The sequence below is a fragment of the Triticum aestivum genome, chromosome 2D (genome assembly GCF_018294505.1).
Source record: "Triticum aestivum cultivar Chinese Spring chromosome 2D, IWGSC CS RefSeq v2.1, whole genome shotgun sequence".
Lineage (NCBI taxonomy): Eukaryota > Viridiplantae > Streptophyta > Magnoliopsida > Poales > Poaceae > Triticum > Triticum aestivum.
The window spans coordinates 319,187,900-319,207,414 of NC_057799.1; the positions used below are offsets into that span (position 1 = coordinate 319,187,900).

The window sequence follows — 19,515 nt, forward strand, 5'->3', positions numbered from 1 at the left end:
ATCACCGAGGGGAATAAATCGTCTCGTGCCATATGATAGGTTATATACAATGCTCAATGCACATGATTAGTCCGCAAATCGCATTGTAATCAATCACAAAAACCACTAAGGCCTCGTTGATAGCAAGGGATTGGGGGGGTTGATGGGAGAGGATTTCAGATGATTTGGTGAATCCACCTCTTCCACCCAATCCCCTCAAATCCCTTTGAAACCCTCCAAACCCTTCCAAACACAATCCACTTCGTATAAAGTTGTTGTTTGGTAGGAGGGGTTTGCATACTGATATAAGATGTGCAAAAAAACTAAAAATGTAATCTTTACTAGTAGAGATAAGCAGAGTCAACAATTAAAATACTTCAGACAGCCACATATGTCACAACAAGCGACGCATCATCAGTCTAGGAGGCCATTGAGCAAGCAGACAGAAGGTCGGGAGCTGAAACTGAGTTATTATCTGTAGATATCGACACTTTCATCAGTTAACTTAAGCAGGGTACTTGTCAGAAACATCTCAGCAAGTTTATAGCCGTCATATGCAGCGATTTACAGAGAAATGCAAGCTTGCACAACAGATCCAACCAAAACAAAAGTAGCACAAACTGGATCATGGAAAGAACTGAAATAAGCGTTGTTGCTATTTCTCCAGATCATGAAAAGTGTGATCCCACACAAGTTACAAGGGGACATAGCACAAACAACTAACTACAGAGCGCCATCGATCTCATCCACCAAAGAAGACACAGGGACAGCCGAATTAGGCGGAGGTTTGACGGCCTTGGTGCCCTCGGAAAGCATCTAACTCTAGTCTGGAAAGCAGCAAATACTCGTAATAACTCTGCAGGAAAACATTGATCTTGATTCCACATAAAAAATCCAAAAATAGCAACATCATCAACACACACATCTACAAGTTGGAAACTGCACAACTCACATTAAGCCCCAGCAAAATACATGGGATTTCTTGTTGTATATATCCTGGCCTAAATACACATAATTCAATGTCTATTTTTGTGTAAAAGAATTCTGTATGTGATAAATTCTACTATAATATCTAATGTTTAGTGTGTAGGAAGTTAACTGATGACTGAAACGAACATCAGCATGATGCATTAGTCAGCATAGTAACAAGGTGCTTTGAGTAAGTCACTTTGAGTAAGAGTTGCACACATTTCATCATAAGTATTATAAATAGCAGAATTTCATCATTATTTCTAATCTGATGACACACATATTTCAAAATCAAAGAGACTTTTCCCTTGCATAAGCAACAACCATCAGGTATATTTCAAGGAATATTAAGAGCACAACAACGATCAGGTATATTTCAAGTGAATGATATTAAGAGCACAACAACGATCAGCTATATTTCAAGGAATTATATGAAATGGATCATCGGCCTAAAATATTACTGTACATTATTAATGATCTGGAACAACAAACAATTTACTGACCTAAAGTCATAAGTAGCTTACCTTAGATACGTTGAGGCAACTCTGCAATTTCGCTCCGAAGAAACACAGCAGCACTCTCTTCATCTTCGGCGGCAGAATTGAGAAAAAGCTCACGGTATCTTCATCATCCTCGCTTCTCCTCTTCCTAATTAGATCAATAATCTCGGAGTTCATCTCGGCACTAAAACTAGAAAAAACAAGCAACAAATAAGAACTACATTTCATGGTTTACTTGACTTGAAGCAAATTATTAATAAGACATACACGCATAATAAGAGTACAGGAGCTATCGAGTAGGATATAGTACTTCAGTTAAGACTTTAGAAACAAGGTCTGAATTTCATATCATGAGGCCGGAATAATAAGACTACAAGAGCTATCAAGTAGGATATAGTACTTCGGTTAAGACATGATAGAAACAAGGTCAAGAGACCAAAAAGCTTGTGTATATTACCGAAGTTAGGCGTGACAACTGGATCCCAAGATGGAGGCAACTCGTTCACCCCAACAAGAATCCAAGCAGCAGGCCTCTGTCAACATAAGAACATACCAGCAGCATGTAAGATGACACACAATCATTCATATATACTATAGAACAAACATCCCTACTGCATTGCTCCACCAACACTCATGAAGAATTAACCAAAAGTACATCTTACTAGGGAAAAGGCCAGCTCTTCGGTCGGGGTTAAGGAGGCTGATGGTGGTGGAGCATGGAAGAGGCTGCAAGGTCTATGGAGGGAGAACAAGTTAGCAAGGTCCATTACATAGATTCAGTTCAATGTAGACTACAGCCAGAGGACTATTTGCTTCACCAAAAGTGCGCCGAAATCAGACTTGTAACTTGTAGTAGATAAATAGGGAGGCAAGCAAGTAGTCCAGATCTCTGATGTTGTTTAGGAAACAACTGACGATAAGAAATGAACAGCAGCTCTAGAACTTAAATCAAGAGCTAGACTAGAGTTAAATCTAGACCTACGTCAACGGTATTCAACGAAATCTTTAAAGGTTAAAACAACCGACGTCTTCAGAACTGAAACTTCCTAGAATACATTTGGACTTTCAGGGTGCTGATTGGTTTTAAGCTACCAATGATTTGTTTTTCAAATTGTTGAACAGCAACAGGCTTTATGCATCACACAAAGTTAGTCAAGACATGCAAGCTAACTAGCTACTGTATTTTCTTATGGACACCACTGACTTCTACACGTTCACAAACCAGAACAAGAGAGCACTTCCACCGAGCAATTACGATCAGCACACAGGAGCACTTGCTTCTGCACCTAATGCAACTACAAGAACCCATCTGAGTGATTCAGAAATCTGAAGCAGTGCATTACAACGAACGCTTAGTGTGAAGCAAATCATTACTCAGTGTTCTTACAACCAATGAGTGTCAAGGCATTGCTAATTGCTAATGGATAACAACGCTAATCTTCCAAAACAAGAACAAGCCATGGCAAACAAATCAGACGGTTTCCTCTTATTCCTTAGCACCTCGTTTATATGATAGTGTAACGCCCACGATGCGGCTATATCTCTCACGTGTCGAGGCACGACTTAGAGGCATAACCGCATTGTAGGTTTTGTCGCAAGAAGGGTCATCTTCACACAATCCCATGTAATGAACAAGAATGGGATAAAGAGAGTTGGCTTACAATCGCCACTTCACACAATACATAAATAAATTCATACATCATCCAAAATCCACACATAGACCGACTACGGTCAAATCCAAATGAAAATAAGATAACCCCAAATGCTAGATCCCCGATCGTCCCAACTGGGCTCCACTACTGATCATCAGGAAACGAAACATAGTAACGACCACGGTCCTCATCGAACTCCCACTTGAACTCGGTTGCGTCACCTGCATAGGTATCCTCGGCACCTGCAACTGTTTTGGTAGAATCTGTGAGTCACGAGGACTCGGCAATCTCACACCCGCGAGATCAAGACTATTTAAGCTTATGGGTAGGAAAGGGGTAATGAGGTGGAGCTGCAGCAAGCACTAAGCAAAATATGGTGGCTAACATACGCAAATAAGAGCGGGAAGAGAAGCAACGCAATGGTCGTGAACTAGAAGTGATCCTGAAACTACTTACGTCAAACATAACCCAGAAACCGTGTTCACTTCCCGGACTCCGCCGAAAAGAGACCATCACAGTTACACACGCGGTTGATGCGTTTTAATTAAGTCAAGTGTCAAGTTCTCTACAACCGGACATTAACAAATTCCCATCTGCCACATAACCGTGGGCACGGCTCTCGAAAGTTTATACCCTGCAGGGGTGTCCCAACTTAGCCCATCACAAGCTCTCACGGTCAACGAAGGATATTCCTTCTCCCCGGAAGACCCGATCAGACTCGGAATCCCGGTTACAAGACATTTCGACAATGGTAAAACAAGACCAGCAAAGCCGCCCGAATGTGCCGACAAATCCTGATAGGAGCTGCACATATCTCGTTCTCAGGGCACACCGGATTGTCCAAACTTCCGGTAGGCGAGCCCAGAGTTGCCCCTGGTGGCCACCGGCGGCTGACAGGTTGGACCAACACTTAGAGGAGCACTGGCCCGGGGGTTTAAAATAAAGATGACCCTTGAGTCTGCAGAACCCAAGGGAAAAAGGCTTAGGTGGCAAATGTTAAAACCAAGGTTGGGCCTTGCTGGAGGAGTTTTATTCAAAGCGAACTGTCAAGGGAGTCCCATAAATCACCCAACCGCGTAAGGAATACAAAATCAAGGAACATAACACCGGTATGACGGAAACTAGGGCGGCAAGAGTGGAACAAAACACCAGGCATAAGGCCCAGCCTTCCACCCTTTACCAAGTATATAGATGCATTAATTAAATAAGAGATATTGTGATATCCCAACATATCCATGTTCCAATATGGAACAAACTTCATCTTCACCTGCAACTAGCAACGCTATAAGAGGGGCTGAGCAAAAGCGGTAACATAGCCAAACAACAGTTTGCTAGGAAGGATGGTTAGAGGCTTGACATGGAAATATGGGAGGCATGATATAGCAAGTGGTAGGTAGCGCGGCATAGCAATAGAGCGAACAACTAGCAAGAAAAGATAGAAGTGATTTCGAGGGTATGGTCATCTTGCCTGAAATCCCGCTAGGAAGAAGAACGAGTCCATGAAGAAGACAAACGGACGTAGTCGAACGAATCCTCACAACTCCGGAACGAAACCGAAGCTAACGAGAGAAGCAAACCGGAAAGAAGCAAACAACATGGTAAACACACAAGCATAAACATGGCATGATGCACAATCAGGTATGATGCATGTCCGGTTTAAGTAGGCATGGCATGGCAAAGTGCACAAACAATACTACAAATTAAGTGGAGCTCAATATGCAACGGGTTGCATATTGACGAAACACCACATTCAAGTTATTTAGTTCGCTTTCGTTTATGTACCCAACAATGTTAAATGTTGATTAACATCGCAAGAGGTGAAGCATAAGTAAACTAACTATTTAGGCAAGTTTAAATGAGGCCGGAACACCAAACAATAATTCCGGAAAATCCTCATATGCATATTTTAGATTTGGTACTGTTCTGTCCTAAAGCATATTTTAGAGTTGTTAAACATCAAAATAAAGTGAACCAAGTTACTCTATGCATTTTTCCACGCCATTTACATATAAAGTTTATTTAAAATGGAGCTACGGTTAATTAGTTATGAAATAAATCATTTGAACATGGCATTTATGCAAAATAATGCAAACAACAATTTAAACATTTTTAACATGGATGAGAGTTGGAAAATATGAAACTAGACAAAATTCTAAGCATTTTACATGTTTAAAACATTTTAATCCGATGCATGGTTGTTGAGTTATTATATGCATGAACATGAGGGTGCAATCTATAAATATGCAGTTTACTGGATAATTAGATAAATTCGCAGCAAGGGAAAAAAACATGCACCGGCCAAAACTGATGGATCTGGGCTGCTCACCACGGGCTGAGGCCCGACTGGAAGCAGAGGAGGCCTGGCGCTGGCTGCGGGCCACGCAGGCAGATCGGGGCGAGGCAGGGCGTAGTCAACGCGCTCGGGACCGCTGACCCCATCGATGCAGGCGCGTGGCTGGAGACGAACGGGGCCGCCTATAGGGGAAGCAGGGCTCGAAGAAGGTCGGCTTGGCGTCCATGGCAGCAGGGGGACTCGGGAACGGCGGGAATCGAGCGCGGAGGAGGCCAGAAGGCGCGGGGACGGCGGATCCAGGCAGCGAGGCGGCAACCCGGCGAGATCCAAGGCGAGGCAGGGGGTCGGTGGCCATGGTGGTTTCCTGTACAGAGAGAGTCGAGAGGGAGTTGAGGACGCATAGAAGAAAAGAAGGAAGGAAGGAGGAGAAGGACGGCGCGCGAGGGACCAGCCTGGAGGTCGCCGGCAGGGCGGGCTCACTGGCATGACGCGAGGAGGCTCGGGAGGCCCTCTCCATGGGTGCTCGGGCGAAGGAGCTCCGGTGGTGAGGCAGATCAGCAAGAGGAGACAGGCACGCGGGGAGAGGGACTCGGGCTGCAGGAGAGGTCCGGCGGGGCAGCGCGTGGAGGAGGGCAGGGGCATGGCTGAAGCCCCGGTGGCGACTTTGGCGAGGTTGTTGTTGCTGTTGCTAGGACAGCAGGGGCACAAGGCCATGGGCGCTCGTGTTCATGGAGGCAGGAAAGCTTGGGGCCTCGGACAAGAGCTCCTGGATCGAGGGATCAACGATGTTGGATCGATGGATTGATTGGGTGGTTCGGTGGGAATCGAGGAGGGACAGGGGAGGCGCTGGATCGAGCGAGCTGGAGGGCGAGGGGATCTGGAGGCTGTAGGTGGCGAGCGATGGTTGGGGAGGGATGGATCCCGATGGGGATTTGGTGGAGTGGCGGCGCGGCTGGGAGGATGGGACAGGTCCCTAGATTTTAGGGTTGTCCACTATTTATACTGCAATGAGATTAGGGTAGGGGCTATCACGTCCCTACGATCGTAATCGGACGGCTGGGAAAATATAGGTTAGGATGTCCAATTAAGAAAATGGAGATGTTTTATAGATGTTTGGGGATGATCCGGACCCAACGGTGATGACTGAGCGGATCGGGTTCGGGACAGGTTTCGGACGCACGCGAGAAGGGGTTTTGTGCACTGTGCAGAGAGGTTAGGAAGCCAGGCAAGAGGGAAACAAAATCTGGTTGGTCTCGGGGCGGTCAGCGAAAGCAAGGGGGGACGCGGGAACTATGAGCGGATGCAAGTTTTATGAAAACATGCGGATGCAATGCGATGATGACATGATGAAATGCAACAACAACAAAATAAAACACACGATGGCAACGAAGAACATTGAAGGCTTCTGGAGCATCGGTCTCGGGGCGTTACAGATAGCACCAATTGTCAGCGACAAAATAGGCAATTAAAACAGAACTGCAGAACACTGGGTTCTGCACAAACTGATGCAGCAAAAACCTATGCGAGGGCCATAAATTTTAAGCACAATCACATAGCTGATCATATGAATTCAAACACCTAGCATTAATTTAAAGCATAGTGGAAATCACTAAAATAGAACCAACAACACAAGTTCTTTTCTAAATCTTCATTTGCCAAAAGAATCACCAGACATAATTCAGTTCTTGCAACCAATGAACCAACAAAGCATTGGCACCGATTCGGCAGTTCACATCAAGCATTACCACTACTACTTGCAGATAACCACATCAAGCATTACCACTACTTGCAGTTCACATCAAGATTCAGAGTTGATAGTGAACCACTAAACCAACAGTAACCTGCTACTAGATACAGGGGACACAATCTAAGAGGAGGCGAACTTGGTGACGGCTTTGGTGCCCTCGGAGACGTCGTGCTTGGCGAGCTCGCCGGGGAGGATGAGGCGGCAACCATGGCTGGGCAGATGAAAGAACCCTAGACAACGAGGGGAAAGGAGGGGAGGTGAGGCGAGGGCTTACCACCAAGGAGAAGGCCAGTATGGCAAAGGAGGTACGCCAGCGTAGAGATGTCATTCGACGGCGTGTTGAGGAGGAGTCGGGCGGCGGCGCGGTGAGCAGGCGGCGGCGGCGCAGTGTCGTTCCTCCCAAATCCGCAAGGCCCCCCTCGAGGGTTCTGAACCATGTGGAAAGGAGGGGGTTGGGCCGTCGAAATCCTGCATACCAAATGGGCCCTAAGGGTAAAATATGCCATAACACCAATCCTACATATACAAGGGATGCATACAAGGTGAAAGTCGAGATCCCAACTTAATGGAAATATTGATATTGAAGGGTGCCTTGATCGGTTATATAAAGTGGAGACTTTCTTTAAGGTCATAGAGGTTCCGAAAGATTATAGAGTTCCTTTGGTCACTTACAAGATGAAAGGAGGAGCCGGTGCATGGTGGCACCGCGTTCAAGAAGAGCGCGGGCTGAGAGGAGAACCTCGTGTGAGAACTTGGCGGCAAATGCAGTGTCTTTTGAAAGGGAGATTTTTACCCGCTGATTATGACCAGATCCTATTTATACAATTTCAAAATTGTGTTCGAGGGAATAGGACTATTTCAGATTACACGGAGGAGTTTCTAAGGCTACAAGTGAGGTGCAACCTTGCTGAAATTGAAGGTCAATAAGTTGCAAGGTACATCAATGATCTCAATGATGCTATTCAAGATCGATTGATGATGCAAAAAAATCTAGTCCATTGATAAAGCACAAGCTCTAGCCTTAAAGTCCGAGAGGTTTGTGGGGCAAGAAAGACAAATAAGGCTCTATATCCTCCATATCCTCATACCGAAGGCTCGTTTAGGAGCCACACTAATAGAGTGGTAGAGAATACTGCTCTAACAAAGCCAAACCGACCCATCTGAAAGCAAACTAGAGGCTAGGGTAAGGTAAATGAAGGCCCAAAGAGCTATAAATGTGGTGAAGAGGGACACATATGCAGCGGTTGCGCGCGAAGAAAATTTGTTAACACAACTATCCATGATGGTGAAGACAATGAGGAAGAATACGAATCTGAAGATGTAGATAGACAAGAGGTTTGTCAAGAAGAAGGTGAAGAGGTGGTTTGTGTGATTCAGCATCTCCTATATTCCACACCAGAACCCGACGGCACACAATGGAAGAAAATATTTGAGAGCAAATGCACGATGAATGGCAAGGTATGCAAATTAGTGATTGATAATTGCAGCTGCGAAAATCTTATTTCCTGGAAGTTAGTGAACCATTCAAAGGTTGAAACTCATGATCATCCAAACCCCTACAATATTGGATGGATCAATAAATAAGTGAATATGAGGCTTACCAAACAATGCAACTTGCCACTTTCTTTGGGTAAGCATTATCGCTCAAATGTATTGTGTGACGTACTTGATATGGACGCCAACCATGTTTTTCTTGGGAGACCTTGGCAATTTGATGTGGATACTACACACAAGGGCAAGAAAAATTCTTACTCTTTCATTTGGAACAACGGAAAGATCATTATTCTACTAAACAAAACTGATGGTAATATCTCAAAGGAGGGAAAAGTATGTTAACTATCTCCCACACCTCTAATGAGTTTATGGAAGACTTAAAGGAGGCAGATTTGTGTGATGCACTTATTTTAAAGGAGAAGAGCAACCCGACTATTGAAATTCCAACAAAGGTATGTGGCTTATTAGCAGAATTTCATGACATACTTGGAGCCTGCCAACGATGAGAGGAACTCAACATAGAATCGACTTAATCCCTGGAGCAAGCCTTCCTAATCTTCCAAACTATCAAATGAGTCCAAAAGAGCATGATATATTGAAGGAGAAAGCGGAGGAATTGCTGCAAAGGGGGCACATTTGAGAAAGTATTAGCCTATGTGTTGTACCAGCCCTGCTCACGCCAAAGAAAGATGTATCTTGGCGCATGTGTGCAGATAGTAGAGCCATTAACAAGATCACCGTAAGTTATAGATTCCTTATTCCCCATCTGGATGATATGTAGGATCAAGTTAGTGGAGCAAGAGTGTTCGCAAAGCTAGATTTAAGAAGCGGATATCATCAAATTTGTATCAGTCCCGGGGATGAATGGAAAGCAACCTTCAAGACAAAGGAAGGGTTTTTTGAATGGCTAGTCTTGCCATCTGGACTCTCAAATGCGCCAAGTACCTTTATGCACTTGATGAATCAAGTCATTCGGCCCTTCTTATCCCATTTTAGTGTGGTGTATTTTGATGACATCTTGATCTATAGCAAGGATGAGGATGAACACTTTGACCACATTCGGAAGGTGCTACAAGTATTAAGGGAAATGATCTCTATGTCAACTTGAAGAAATGTGTTTTCCTGCAAACACAACTTATTTTCCTATGATTCGTCATAACATGCAACGGTATTCGTGTTGACGACTCTAAGGTTGAAGCAATCCAAGAATGGCCAACTCCGAAGAACATTTCTGAGGTAAGAAGTTTTCATGGACTTACAACTTTCTATATGCGATTTGTAAAGAATTTCAGCACTGATTATCGAGTGTTTGAAGAAAGAAAAGTTCCAAAGGACAGAAATGACTGAAGGTAGTTTCAGTGAGATCAAGCAAAACCTCTCACAAGCTCCTGTCTTGGTGCTACCTGATTTCAACAAGAATTTTGAGTTGGGGTGTGATGCAAGTGGAGTAGGCATTGGAGCTGATCTATCTCAAGAAAGGAAGCCCATTGTTGTCTTCAGTGAGAATTAAGCGAAAAAAGGCAGAGATGGGGTACTTACCAGCAAGAATTGTATGCCGTTTTCAGAGCTTTGAAAACTTGGGAAGTCTATTTGCTGCCTAAAGAGTTCATTGTTTATAGTGACCGTCAATCCTTAAAGCATTTTAGAAACCAAAAGCATGTTGATCACGTGCTAGCAAGATGGGCGGCATATCTCAAGAGGTTTAACTATCTCACCGTGCATAAATCTGGAACAACTAACCGAGTGGCTGATGCTTTGAATCATCGTGCATGCCCCTTGACTTCTTTTGAGGCTGAACTTCCATGCATGGATCAAATAAAGGAGTTGTATGGGGATGACGAAGACTTTGGACATGTTTGGGTAAAGCACATTAGGCGCCAACTATTAAGTGATGATTATTTGATGCAGGATGGCTATCTCTTAAAAAATGATCGTTTGTGAATCCCAAGGAGTTCTCTGCATGACAAACTAATTACAGAGCTCCATTCAAGTGATCTTAGTGGCCATGTTAGACAGGAAAAGACTGTCGCTAACCTGGAAGCTCGTTCCTTTTGGCCACAACTAAAGAGAGATGCTGAAAAGTTTGTTCAGTGATGCCCCATAGGTCAAACCTGCAAAGGCCAAGTTCAAAACACAGGGTTATACATGCCTTTGCATGTTCCTGTTGCTCCATGGGAGGACATCTCTATGGACTCCACCAAGAACAAGACAAGGGAGTGATGTCGTGTTTGTGGTCATGGATAGATTCTCTAAAATGGCTCATTTCATCCCATGTCGCAAGACAACGGATGCTCATCATGTGGCATACCTATTCTTTCGAGAAGTGGTCAGAATTCATGGAGTTCCAAGGACAATCGTCTCAGACCGTGATAGCAAGTTTCTTGTTGCATTTTGGATCACTTTGTGTAAGCAATTCAACACTGAATTAAAATTTTCTAGCACTACTCATCCACAAATAGATGGACAAACGAAAGTGGTAAACAATTTTTTTTGGTAATCTAATCCGTTGCATCTGCGGAGAAAGAAAGGGACAATGGGATTTGGCTTTATCTCTTGCAGAGTTCTCCTACAATAACTCCAAGCATAGATTCACAGTAAGGAGTCCTTTTCCATTATCTACACTGAAGTTCCAATACATGTGGTGGACCTGATGAAGCTACCATCAAGGGGAAACTCAAAATCAGCATTGTACTTTGTTGATAATTACACTGAGTTATTTGAAGAGATTTGTGATGTTTTGGTGGACAAAATCGGAAATATAAACAATTTGTTGACCGCAAAAGGAGACTGGAATCATTCCAAGTCGGTGATAAGGTGATGGTTTACCGCCGAAAAGAGAGGTTGCCTTTAGGTGTTAAAGGGAAGTTTAGGCGGCGAAAGTATGGCCCTTCTCTATTATGAGGAAGATAAATGATAATGCTCATGTGATAGATCTTCCAAGTGACATGGGTATACTCAACATTTTCAACATTGCGGACTTGACTCTCTACCATTCAGAAAAAGCACTCTACGAAAAGATAAGGTCGACTTCCATACAACCAGAGAAAAATGATGAGGAACAATAGGTGACGAAAATAAAAATAAAATCATATGTCAAATATGTTTTGCTACTTCTAGATACTTCTATTGTAGTCTAGTATTTCTTTTATTTTATTTTCTCAACCATACTTGCTGTTTTTTAGAGTCTTCTAGCTAGTAGAATGATGAATCTTAAATAATGTTTTCTAAAGTGTTCTACCTATAAGTAGAAGTATGTGAAGGCTTCTCACGGCCCTAAAAATAAAGGTCTTCACCTCTAGTTTATAACGAGACTATATACCCTAGCCGCAAAAAAAAAGACTACATACCCCACTATCTATTATAGAACTTGGTGTTCTCATTTAAGATTTGGCCCTGCTCCCATTTCTAAAGCGATATCTAGCACAGTACATTAAAGTTGTTCCTTCAACACTCACTATAACAGTAAGGTGGAGTTGCTCCTCCACAACCTTGTGCTACTTCATGATCTTGTGGAAGAAAAGGACCAGTTTACAGGAGCCTCTCGAGTTGATTTTTTATTAGAAATGATGGATCCCAATAGGAAAGGAGTTGGACGGCTCATCAAAATAACAAGCTAATAATCCAGTGACTAAACAGAATTTTGAATCCAAAGCAATTTACCAAAGATATTCTTTACAAGCAGAGTCGTACAATGTTACCAAACACGTTACATGAAAAGTGTGTTGCGAAGTTTCAATCAATCTGGTTTCCATACACAAACAACAGGAGCAAATCACAGTTCTTTTCCGCCTCGTCGATGAGGCACACACCACACAGGCTCTTACCTTTCCCAGCTGACCCAACCATTATCGAGTCATAATACATGACAAAGTCACTACAAGGATGCGGCTTCGTCAAGTGCTGCTCGTTCAATATCAGCAACAGTCTTGCTATTGCTATTGCGCACGAGTCCTGCTGTTTTCGGCAGCCCTCACCTGGAGGAAGTATGGATGTGCCTGCATTACACCTTTAAAATTAGAACAGCAACCATTGTAACTCCAAACATGACATCCTCTAAGCAACCGCACTAATCAATCTATCCACAAACCAAATGCTCAAACACATCATGCAGCACCAAGGAGCTGGAGATGAGAAAAGAAAGTATAATTGCATGGTCAAATGGACATTAAGCACAATTGGCTGGGAGCCACTGAACAACCAGTCGAAAACAGCAAGACTTACCATAGCTTCACGTGCAGTAAGCCTATCCTGGTGATCATAGCGCAGAAGCTTATCAAGGAAATCTATGGCCTAAAATGGAGAGGAAAAGGCCTCGTTGAGAAACCAGGAACAGGTTACTGCTAGTAAAGTATACTTGAGATATATATGTATTTTTGACAGACCTCAGGGGATACTAGATGCTGGTTGTCTGCATTGATAAACTTTGACCAGGGTTTTCTGCTGTGCCTGGGTGTGGAAATTATAGAAACTGTAAATTAGATGACAAATAGAGATCTTGCATCAAAATGACTGCTGGGTGGCAATATACCTTCCAACAAGGGCTTCAAGCTGAGGGTCAAGCTCAATTCTGTACTTGTTCAAATAAGCATTTAGCCCATCTGTTCCAAGTACCTGTGAATACAGGGGTGTGGTCAGACTTTAGCGCTCATGTCAAGTTCAAACAGGACTACACAGCTAGAGTAAAGCTAGTAATTACATGTGAGCATGAACTCTATGCCAAATAACTTATTTGCACAGAGTAATCACTCAGTCACTAAGGTAAATAATAGCAAATGATATATGGCAACTCTAAAGAATATCAGATGCCACCAAAACTAATCCTTTTATCAGTTATAACTATCTTTACAAAGAATAAAAGGAATAAACTGAATAAGCACCTTTGCAATTTTAACAAGTTGGTCATGGTTGTCATGGCCATAGAAAAATGGTTCCTTGCGGAATATCTGCAACCAACAATACATGATTCATAAGATCATCAACAGTTGAACAAAAAGTCTGAGATACAAAAGAAAGCTATGAATAATATCAACTGTACTATCATGGCGGTCATACCATTCCAGCAAACATGCAGCCAAGACTCCACATGTCCAAAGAGTAGTCGTAATCTTGCAAGTCAACAAGAAGCTCAGGTCCCTTGAAGTACCTAAATCCCAGTGAAAAAGAAAATGTCAGCAAATATTTTGAAAATGATCATATGGAAATATTTGGAATATGCAAGTTACATAATGGAGCATTAACTACTGTACGAAGCAAATCATTCACCACATCACTCATTCTGTTCATGTGTATTATGACGTTGAGATTTCTACAAATGAAAACAAATATTACCAAAAGAAATACCCTTTCCACATAAACTGTTGATTTAAATAAACTAAATTTTGGCTGTGTATTGCCTCACAAGTGACCAGAAGAAGACCAATTGTTGGGAAGTGCACAAGCAAATAAGGTTATTTGGTATCAATAAGTAGGTTTAAGATAATTAAATAGCAACAACGTATTTCTATGTACCTACCTTGATGCAACACGAACGTTATACTCCTTTCCAGGATGGTAGAATTCAGCAAGGCCCCAGTCTATTAACCGGAGTTTTCGAAGCTCATGATCTATCATAACATTGTGAGGCTTCACATCTCGGTGCATAATGCCTTGTGAATGGCAGTAATCCAAAGCCTGCACACGAAAATGGAAACTGTGATAAATCATAACTAGAATATAGGATACGAAACATCTAGGTCCAGCAATCAAATTAACAGCAACTTGTCTTGGTCTCCTCAAAAGAGGAAAAACACTGACTGGTCGGTTGCTTGTTAGCATTGATAAGGGATTATTCATCCCTTACTATCACAAATATCATCCACGAACACAAGAAAGGGTCCTAGGAAATGAGTCTAGCCAGATGTTCAAACTAGACAGTTACACATGTAAGTATTTAATGTATCTTCAAGGCTTTATCAGAAGAGCAAAAAAAGTTTTAGATGTTTTAACAATCAGTGTTCTTGGCAATATTACATCAACAGAAACTTGGGAAAGATTCATACCTTCAGTAACTCATAGATATAGTAGCGAATGTCATAATCTGTCAATGTCGGATATAGCACTTTGAAATCTGTGTTATTGATGTATTCAAAGATCAAGCTTGGTGTTTTTGAATGCTGATCCCTGACAATATCAAGCAGCTTCACAATATTTGGACCTCCACAGAGATTCTGTAGTATTTTGATCTCTCTTTTGATCTGGATAAGCATGACAAACGTGAAAAAACTAAAATCATAGTTAAACCGTGACCATATAAGGCACAGATAAGTTACCTTCTTCTTCTTCACAGGCTTCAGGATCTTAATAACACATTTCTCATTATTGTTGACGTTGATACCTTCAAAGACTTCACTGTATTTGCCCCTTCCAACTTTCCGCACAACTTCATAGTCATCCTGCTCACTGATTGAAAAACATCATAACAGTCAGAACTCGTCGCTGGATGTACTGGTCCATTAGGACATTCTGTAATTTAACAATCACATGATATCTTTGAGAGGGACCAGAAGTAACAAATAACCACACCATTCAAACCAAATGGTAAGTGTATTATCCTTGTGGGGGCAGGGATACTTGCAGCTGGCATGCTAAAAGTAATCAGTTTTGATTGTTCCAGGCATAGGATTTTCTTTTCCTGTTTGTATGATGGAGATCGAAGAGAAAACACCTAACTATTTTAAAGAGATCTCATGACACTTTTGGGGTATTGTTACATCAAAATAAATGAGTACATATATTTTCGTGCAAGACAAAGGTCAAATTACCCAACTTCTACAAACTGATGCTTCATACTTGAGTTCTATCCTTTTTCATTATATAAAAATAAGAGGGCAATAAAACCCCATGTCAAGCTCAAGGGAGGACAAAAAAATGTCTGGGTCCCAATGAGAAGTTACACAAAGGCGTAGCTTGTTACAATTTCAAATATAGTTGCATATCACTGTATTTATTACACATATACTAATTTACAAATCAAGGTACTCCAACAGCGTAGATAGTTCAGTGGAGCCTTATTTATCTCATGTTGCTGAGCAGAATTATCAATTCAACAGAAACAGAACAGGAGTAAATTCTCGTCAGCATAGGCCTTAATGTAAATGTGGTTTTTACTTGGAACAGCTGCTTTGAGATTAAAAATAGGCATGATATGATAATTTTTGGAAAATACAACCATATATTATCTGAAAAACTAGTGCTAACACGAAATAATCAGTCCAGCTCAATCAACAAAGTGTGACACTAATAGAGCAGCACACTTTCCAAGAAGGGGAAAACACACGAACTAGCAACTGTTCAAAACAATAAAATTAGAACATATAGAGGTCATGGACAGTGTTCGTTCCACTTGGGTGCTGGTGTTGTAGTCCAAGGCAGGTTCAAGTGCCCAATTTGCCAATTCAGCAAAATATTTGGACAGGGAGAATATTGCTGGTAAATGAGCGCGGGTGACAGAATCTGACATTTGGATTCGGGTGCTCAATTTGTGGAAAGTTAATGAAAGTCCACTAAAGATGTACAAAACTATGAATAATCTGCCAAAGTCCACGTAAGATGTACAGACGCATAATTTCGTACTGAACTACCAAAAGTATCACGAAACAATGAGATCGAGTAAGTGACTACTGAAGTCGGATATATTGTAGCGAAGCAATCAAGCAACTGCCGGAATTATCTGAGCAAGCACATCTGGCAACTCCCTCTCTCAATCTACAACACGCGGGCCCTCTCTAACCGCACGGCACAGTCACGCTCGTGCCTGACAAGACCTCCGAAGACGCATCGAGAAGTCGAAGCGCCATTGTATGTAGTCCCTGAACTGCCTCGCAACGAACAGACGAAAAGGATCCACGACACGCAGATGCGCCACGGGAACGAAAAGGAAAAAAAAAGAACTTGAGAGTTAGGGCGAGGTTGGCTACGGGCGGATTCGACTCACCCCCACTGGACGGCGAGGGCCTCATAATCCCAGTACTCCTTGGGGCGCACCACGTTAACGTCGGCGTAGACCCTGGCCTTTGACATGGCTGAAGACGATCCGGATCCCGCGGGCGGGCGACGGATCAGAGAGATGGGAGGGCTCGGAGGAGTTTGGTGCTTTCTCGGCGGCGCGTCCGTCAAGCGGACATCGCCGGCGGCGAGATGGCGCTAGGGTTTCAACAAGTACGATTGGTTTTCCTGAGAAACATGTTTTTGGGGATATTGTTTTGGGGATGTAGGTGGGGGGCGTGGGAGAAGCGCGGTAAGTGCAACTGACAGGTGGGTCCATGGGGTGCGCGAAAGGAGCTCGTGTTGGGACCCAACTGGCAGGTGTATCGTGGGCCCAATCCGAGCTAAGTGTCAAAAAAAGCTCTTATATATTAATAAGGCACCTTCAAGACGGACCACAAACCACCCCATCCGTCCGGACAGCACTGTCCGGACCGTGGGAGACATCCAACATGGGCTGTATTGGTCCACGAGGCGATCCGGACGCAGTTTTTATCGCAAAACGGAGACAAAAGTGAGGAAGCTTTGCGGGAGTCCCGACGCGCGAAACATAGGAATCCGATCCCAGGCCCACCCAAAACATTTCCGGACCCCGCGACTCCATCATCCTCATTTTCTCTCATGCCTTCTTTCTCTCTTGTCGTCGCTGCCGCTCCACCACCCCTGCCACCATGCCACACCCCTGTCGGAAATCTGCGTCTCCGTCACCTTCAACGCTCCGACAGGCCTCCACCCCGCTTCTCCTCCGTCTTCGTTCAACCCCTGTCCTCCGACCGCCCCGCCAGGTACCATCCGCTACTGTTATTCTCACCATGCCCGACAACTGTTTGATGTATCGCCGGAGCTGAAAACAGGTGTCCCTTCTTCTTTCTAGCAATGGATTCCGATTTGGAGTACATATACGAGAAGTGTGTTAAGTCGTTCAATGGCTCGTCAGACGAGGAGTACACCGATGAGACAGCGATTATGCAAGTGGTCCTTTAAGACACGGAGCGTGCGGAGGAGCATGTTCTCAATTTCAAGAGCTCGATCAAGGGTCATCGAGTGCTCAGCTGCAACACGGTGCGCGGCCATTTGACACTGATGGCCGACTACTTTGTCCCTGATGTCTGGTCCTACGATGACTACATCGTGAAGAAGAACGCCATGGAAAGATTGGCTTCTCTGGTTACCAGAAGTGCATGGTCGCACTCCGGATGCTTGCATATGGCACGACCACTGATTCGTGGGACGAGTAGCTACGGATTTCTGAGAGCACATGCGGAGATGCCATTGTCAGGTTTGCAACTGCCTTGGTCGAGGTGTTCGGACCTCAGTACCTGAGAGAAACAATGGTGGCAAATGCCGAGAGGCTCCTTGCAATCTCAGAAGCAAGAGGGTGGCCAGGTTTGCTTGGATCTCTTGACTGCATGCATTGAAAATGGAAGAACTGTCCGAAGGCTTTACATGGGCAATATTAGGGTCATGTTAACAATCCCACCATCATTCTTGAAGTACTTGCATCACATGATCTTTGGATTTGGCACGCTTTCTTTGGCATGCCCGGGTCTAACAATGCACTGGTACAGCGAGCTGCTATACAAACGGTTTTTAGCCCCTTTCTGCGACAGCATTTTAAACCGTCGCCTAGTGAGTGTGGGCGATATGGGGTCCTTCCCACACGACCCAGAAACCGTCGGGGATAGGTAGTAGGAATGCATACGTTTTGCATAACTAAGCGTATGCGATGCAGGCATCTATCCCAAACGCGTTCTTCACACAATTGTTTGTGATATATCAAATATCCCAAACGCTCCATCTTTGCTATTCGTGTGTGCTGGCATTACCATTGCACGCGCTATTATGTGGTGCAACATTTACGATGCGCACTCCGTCACAAACAGTTCATGATTGCCAAGCGTGTGCGATCAGGAGACTATCACACATATTCACTTCTCCCGAACCGTATGAGATCTGTAATTAAGAAGATTACCTAATCATCGTATGAGTGTCGGATAGGATTACGAAACGTCGAACCGTCGTAGTAGTGTCGTACAGGATAACTATCGCACACGCTATTATGTGGTGCAACGTTTACGATGCCTACGACATCCCAAACAGTTCCTGATTGTAAACCGTGTACGATAAGGCGACTATCACAAACATTTAGTTTGCTCGCACCGTTTGTGATATTGTCTGACATCACACACGCTTCTCAAACGACAACTGTGTGCATGGTCGCACACGTTTCCTCTCTGCAAACCATCTCGAAAGTACATGTATATCACACACGTTTGTGCTTTACAGACTGTGTGCGTCGTAACGACCTGTAGAGCATATTTCGACCCTAACTAAATCGCTGCTATTTAAAATTGTACCGAATTTGAATTTGAAAGTTAGCTATAACTTTATTCATATCCATCAGGTTAAACAACCAATGCATTATTCGATTCACAGATACACATGTTCAAGAATTACATAAGCACCAAATAAAGAATGATGAACTAGGGTTGTATACTTGTACTATTAAACACGGTAAAGAAAGATGCAAAAGACATTCTGGTTGCTGAACAAGGTGAAGCGGGCATATGCCCGTATTGTGCTCTCCTCCATGCAGAAGGCACGCATGACTCAGTCCAACCCCTTGTGATGGTCGACCGCCTATCCTTCACTGTCTTCATGTCTCATGAGGACATCTAGATAATCATTGTGTTGTGGTAGAAATACTTTAACCTTTGCTTGCCCACCAATTATGTAGTTTGAGAGGTAGTCTTGAGTAAACTGCTTCGAGAACCACTGCAAAGGAAAAAGATTCATACATTGTCATCTAAAACAACTCATTATGGGCAGTAAAAAGAAGGCTACAGAGTTCTTATTTAC

General features: G+C 43.4%; 1 protein-coding gene across 2 annotated transcripts; it reads right to left on the reverse strand.

Moving 5' to 3' along the window:
* Positions 1-12,272: 12,272 nt before the first annotated feature.
* LOC123052927 (casein kinase II subunit alpha-2) lies at positions 12,273-16,894 on the reverse strand. 2 transcript variants are annotated; one of them, XM_044476296.1, is made up of 10 exons: positions 16,607-16,894; positions 14,943-15,072; positions 14,673-14,867; positions 14,147-14,304; positions 13,687-13,777; positions 13,512-13,577; positions 13,163-13,245; positions 13,017-13,080; positions 12,856-12,924; positions 12,273-12,629 (listed from the first exon to the last, which is right to left on the reverse strand). In XM_044476296.1, exons 1-10 carry the CDS (start codon positions 16,690-16,692, stop codon positions 12,570-12,572), a joined length of 1,002 nt encoding a protein of 333 aa, XP_044332231.1. In that variant the 5' UTR covers positions 16,693-16,894; the 3' UTR covers positions 12,273-12,569. The 2 variants fall into 2 exon arrangements, with proteins under 2 accessions (XP_044332231.1, XP_044332230.1); XM_044476295.1 differs by having other exon boundaries at positions 14,673-15,072.
* Positions 16,895-19,515: the final 2,621 nt, after the last annotated feature.